Source organism: Sinocyclocheilus anshuiensis, unplaced genomic scaffold (genome assembly GCF_001515605.1).
Source record: "Sinocyclocheilus anshuiensis isolate Anshui unplaced genomic scaffold, SAMN03320099.WGS_v1.1 scaffold447, whole genome shotgun sequence".
Classification (NCBI taxonomy): Eukaryota; Metazoa; Chordata; class Actinopteri; order Cypriniformes; family Cyprinidae; genus Sinocyclocheilus; species Sinocyclocheilus anshuiensis.
The window spans coordinates 2,855,089-2,859,284 of NW_015552615.1; the positions used below are offsets into that span (position 1 = coordinate 2,855,089).

Consider the following 4,196-nt stretch of genomic DNA (forward strand, 5'->3'; position numbering starts at 1 on the left):
AACTGTATACAATGGTCATGGTTTAGTGGTCAGGTACATTTTTACATAACAATACCAGATTTTTATTTTTTTTTTTATCAAATGCTGCTTTTTTTTGTATTATTGTTGTTGTTATTATTATTATTATTATTTTGGCCGCTGGCTGTATTTGTAAATGGGTTAAAATAGGCTACCTATTTTAAAAATGGGAGACAATGTTGGAAAATTTTTAAATACATTTCCTAGCATTTATTTATTTTTTATTTTTTTTGCATATATAAGCTGCTAAAATAAAGTAGGGAAATTGAAAATTCACCATATTTTCACTTAATTTAGTTGTGAATATGGCCTCTTTAAAGACTTTAAAAAAATCAAGTAATTAATGAATTAATTATACAAATTTTTCATGCAACAGGCTATATTAAGACATCTATGAAGGGGAAATGAAAATGTAGGACTGCATTGTCTGAATTATCACCTGTTAATTTTCTTTTTTCTTTTGCGATTACTAAATAATGCTTATTTGTTTAAATACTTGTATTTTTAAAGTGGATTTCCATCTGTTTCCCAGATACCAATCTATATAATATCTGCTTTAAATTATTATAATTTTTAGTGTACGAATTACGAATGTCCAGCGAGATCTATTAATATGAGATCTAATGTGAGATCCATCTATTAATGGAACAAAATATAATAAAGCGATACATTAAAATATTACATCTGGACAAAATATATTGCATCATTTAAAAAAAAATGAATGAATTAAAAGGCACAACCATAGAGGGCACAACACGAGAAGCTTCTATAAGCGTTTTCGTAATCTGCTGACGTTTGTGTGTACGTGCACTACGTCATCAAGATCTGCGTTGTTGCAGAGTCACTCTGAGTGGTTGAGTGTAAACAAGAGACTAGCGAGGGAAAAATCTAGAATATTGTGTATGATTTGTTGATTTCTTCTATTATTTGTGATTATTGACCATACAGACGTAATATCTAGATCGCGTTATGCCCGTCGACAGCCTGTCATCGGGTGGTTTAAAGCGAGGTTTCTCACAGATATCGTCTCTACACACTGGCTGGCTAACGTTAGCCTGTTAGCTTTGTGAACACAGACCCTCATAACAGGAGAAACAAACTCCTGTATGTCCGGGGTTTACACGGATTTGGGTCCTTTGGCCGTAAGTATATTTCTCTAATGGTCTGTTTCTGTTGCTTATATATTTTGGTCGAGCAAAGAGACAGAATGCAAACCGCGCCAACTGCGATGAACAGAATGCTAAGCTAAGCTTCATAATGCTAAGTGCTCATGTGATCAGCGTTTCATAATAACATAAATCACAACTTGTCAACTACTCCATTGTGATCATTTGAATGATAAAGGAAATTACAATAATAGGTTGTGCTTGTAAGTCTGTATTTTATAGCATGATACTCAATGAGTTCTTTATAACCTCTATGCAGAGGTTATTCTAAATTCTCGAATAAAGTTTCATCCACTGCGGGTTTTCTTCATTAATTGTATTCTTCTAATAGTTTGAAGCTTATGTTAATGGTTAAACGTACCTGAGTGGGTTAAAATAAAGTTACTGAGTGTTATAATAACTATACTTGGGTTTGCTAGTATTACTCTCTATGGTTTTGGTTTCAGTTTGAAGGCTGTCTAACATAATGGCTGCTGTGGAGAAAGTAGGAAAGGAGTGTGAGGAAGAGACACTTCAGACCGCTTTTAAGAAACTGCGTGTGGATGCTGAAAGGTTTGTCGTCTTTTGATTTTGTTTCAGCTAGTTTGTCTGACAAGTGAAATGGATGCTCACTTTTTTTTTTTCGTACTGTCCGGGTAATGTGTGTGTATTCCTGTATTCCTTTCCAGTTCCACTGAGTCTTTGGCTTCCAGACTGGTTGCTCGAAGCACCCCGGAAGGAGCCAAATCCAAGATGAGCTCCTCGAAAGATAACTGGCTTGGGTGAGGACCTTTTACCCTGTAAAGCCTGACATAAAGAATAGTCAGAAAACTCTGCTTTTAAATGGAACAGTGAAGATTCAGAAAGTTGAGGCTCACCTATTAAATTTTCCGTTGAGCATCATTTTTGATACGTCAGGATTTTATGGCACATATGATATTATATAGTGAGAATATGAATGAAAAATTTTACTCCCAAGGCCTAAACTGAGCAAAAATATGCAGTTGTGCAGATGAAGATCTTTATAAGGCCAAAAAGTAAGATGAAATTGTGATAGCTTGTAATGTAAATCAATGACATAGTATCTTTAGAATATCTGTAGAATAGTATATCAGACTGCTTAGCATTAAATGCATATCAGTTGTCTCTCTATATTTTTCAGTATAATTTTTTAAGATTATATTTAAATACTTTTATTATCAAAGCTCTGTAGTTTCAAAACATATAATACAGTGCAATGCAATCATGACCACGAGACTTAAGTCCAGTAAATGTTCATCTGAGAATATTACCAACAATATAAAAGTTATTCTTATGTTTACTTTATAAAAATCTGTAAAGATTTTCAAGCACGTGCTGAAGATGGACAGTTTTACAATTATGCTAAAAGGCCTTTTACTTGCTAAAAAAAAGTAAAAACTATCAATCAAATGACAGAAGGCATGTAGTACATTAAGTTTTTCAGCATTTTTTAACATGTAAAGGCTTTTGAAATTCATGTATCAAATAGACTTTATAGGATTACAACAATCACACATTGCTATACTTTATACTAATATTTTTGCCTTTTTTTCTTTACTTTAGATGCACAAGAAAGTCATCCAGAGGAGTTGTGAGAAGCCAGCGACGACGACGATCAAAATCGCCAATCCTTCATCCTCCGAAGTTTACCTACTGCAGCAAAATGTCTCCCCCTCCTGGACAGCTCAAACACAAGACCCCGCCAGAGCCCGATGACACCGGCGCCGTCAAGAACGAAGTAGCATTCTCAGCTCCGTGCTCCACTGTATTCGGTGTCGTCGGCTATGAAACCCACCTCCCTTCTCCCAAGGGTCAGGAATCGCCCCTCAGTCCCAGAATGCCCTCGGATGACGAGAGCGCTCCCGAAAACAGGCCCGCTTTAGGATGTGGGCCGGGATCTCAGGAGGCGGGCGAAGGTAATGCTGTTCCTTCTGACTTTCAAACTCTGTCCAAGTTGCAGGAGGCCGGTCAGTGCCCGTGTGGGCAGCAGGAATGCCGGTGTCCCGGTTGGCAGGGGGCCGAGGTGTACTCATTCACTGGCCTTCGAGATGTAATCTCCGAATGTGAGCGGAAGCTTCCCAGCCCGCAGGACAGTTCGCCCAACAGCAAAACTTCTGCTGGGACGTCCAGCTCCCCTCGCTCTTGTTCCGAACAGGCCCGCGCCTACGTGGATGACATCACGATAGAGGATCTTTCCGGATACATGGAATATTACCTTTACATCCCCAAGATGTCGCACATGACTGAGATGATGTACACCTGAAAATGACCTTTAATGAAGCAAATTGAAGCATTGCGAAAGATGGATATTGGGTACATTAAAAGAAACAAACAAGTGATTTATTTAAAATAAATGAATAAATAAAAAGCAGTAATGAAGATGTTATCTAAAAGCAATTCTACTTTATTGTGGTATTGAAGATTTATGATGTTCTTTCTCCAGAACAACATGTGCGGACTAAGAATCATGGGAGCATGACTCAGTCTGTGATTTGCTATGTTTCCTTTGTTTTTGTTTGATTTCGTGATTACAGTTATGTTTGGTTCACATTTGAAAGTTGCCAAAGGTCTATCCCAGAGACCGCAGGTTTGATTTCACTGATATATGCAAACTTACACAATGCCAAGTAATAATTCTGTTCACCATGATAAGGATGTGATGTCATCTGATTTCTCAATAAAATGGCTTTTTGGGGATCGTTCATGACGTTTGCTGTCTTGGACGTCTTGCGTTGCATCTTGTTGCTGCTTTAGTGACTAAATCACCAAGATGTTTTATTTCTACAGGAAATGAATAATAAATTCATAGAAATTATTTTTTAATTGAATTAGTTTTAATTTTAAGAAATTAGTCATTCAAATAATATTATGCATTATAACAACTGAAAGGATATAATGCAAAAGTAGTTACGACGCTTGAACATGTTCATCATGCAAGTAACATGCAATTTTTATTTTTACCTGCCTATATAAAAAGCTGTTATGTAAGGTAGGAGCTTCTTTAAAACAATG

The 4,196-nt window shown here is 36.5% G+C and overlaps 1 protein-coding gene across 1 annotated transcript; it reads left to right on the forward strand.

Annotated features, from left to right (window-relative positions):
* The first annotated feature begins 815 nt into the window (after positions 1–815).
* Positions 816–3,886, forward strand: LOC107666135 (oxidative stress-responsive serine-rich protein 1-like). Its single transcript, XM_016457298.1, has 4 exons — positions 816–1,160; positions 1,631–1,736; positions 1,853–1,945; positions 2,748–3,886. The coding sequence occupies exons 2-4, from the start codon at positions 1,651–1,653 to the stop codon at positions 3,445–3,447; spliced, it is 879 nt and encodes a 292-aa protein (XP_016312784.1). The 5' UTR covers positions 816–1,160; positions 1,631–1,650; the 3' UTR covers positions 3,448–3,886.
* Positions 3,887–4,196: the final 310 nt, after the last annotated feature.

Excerpts from the sequence above, each read along its gene's own strand:
- LOC107666135 (XM_016457298.1), top strand. The coding sequence starts at position 1,651 with ATGGCTGCTGTGGAGAAAGTAGGAAAGGAGTGTGAGGAAGAGACACTT. Across the intron at positions 1,737-1,852 it reads CTGCGTGTGGATGCTGAAAG|TTCCACTGAGTCTTTGGCTT; the intron begins GTTTGTCGTCTT and ends ATTCCTTTCCAG. Across the intron at positions 1,946-2,747 it reads TCGAAAGATAACTGGCTTGG|ATGCACAAGAAAGTCATCCA; the intron begins GTGAGGACCTTT and ends TCTTTACTTTAG.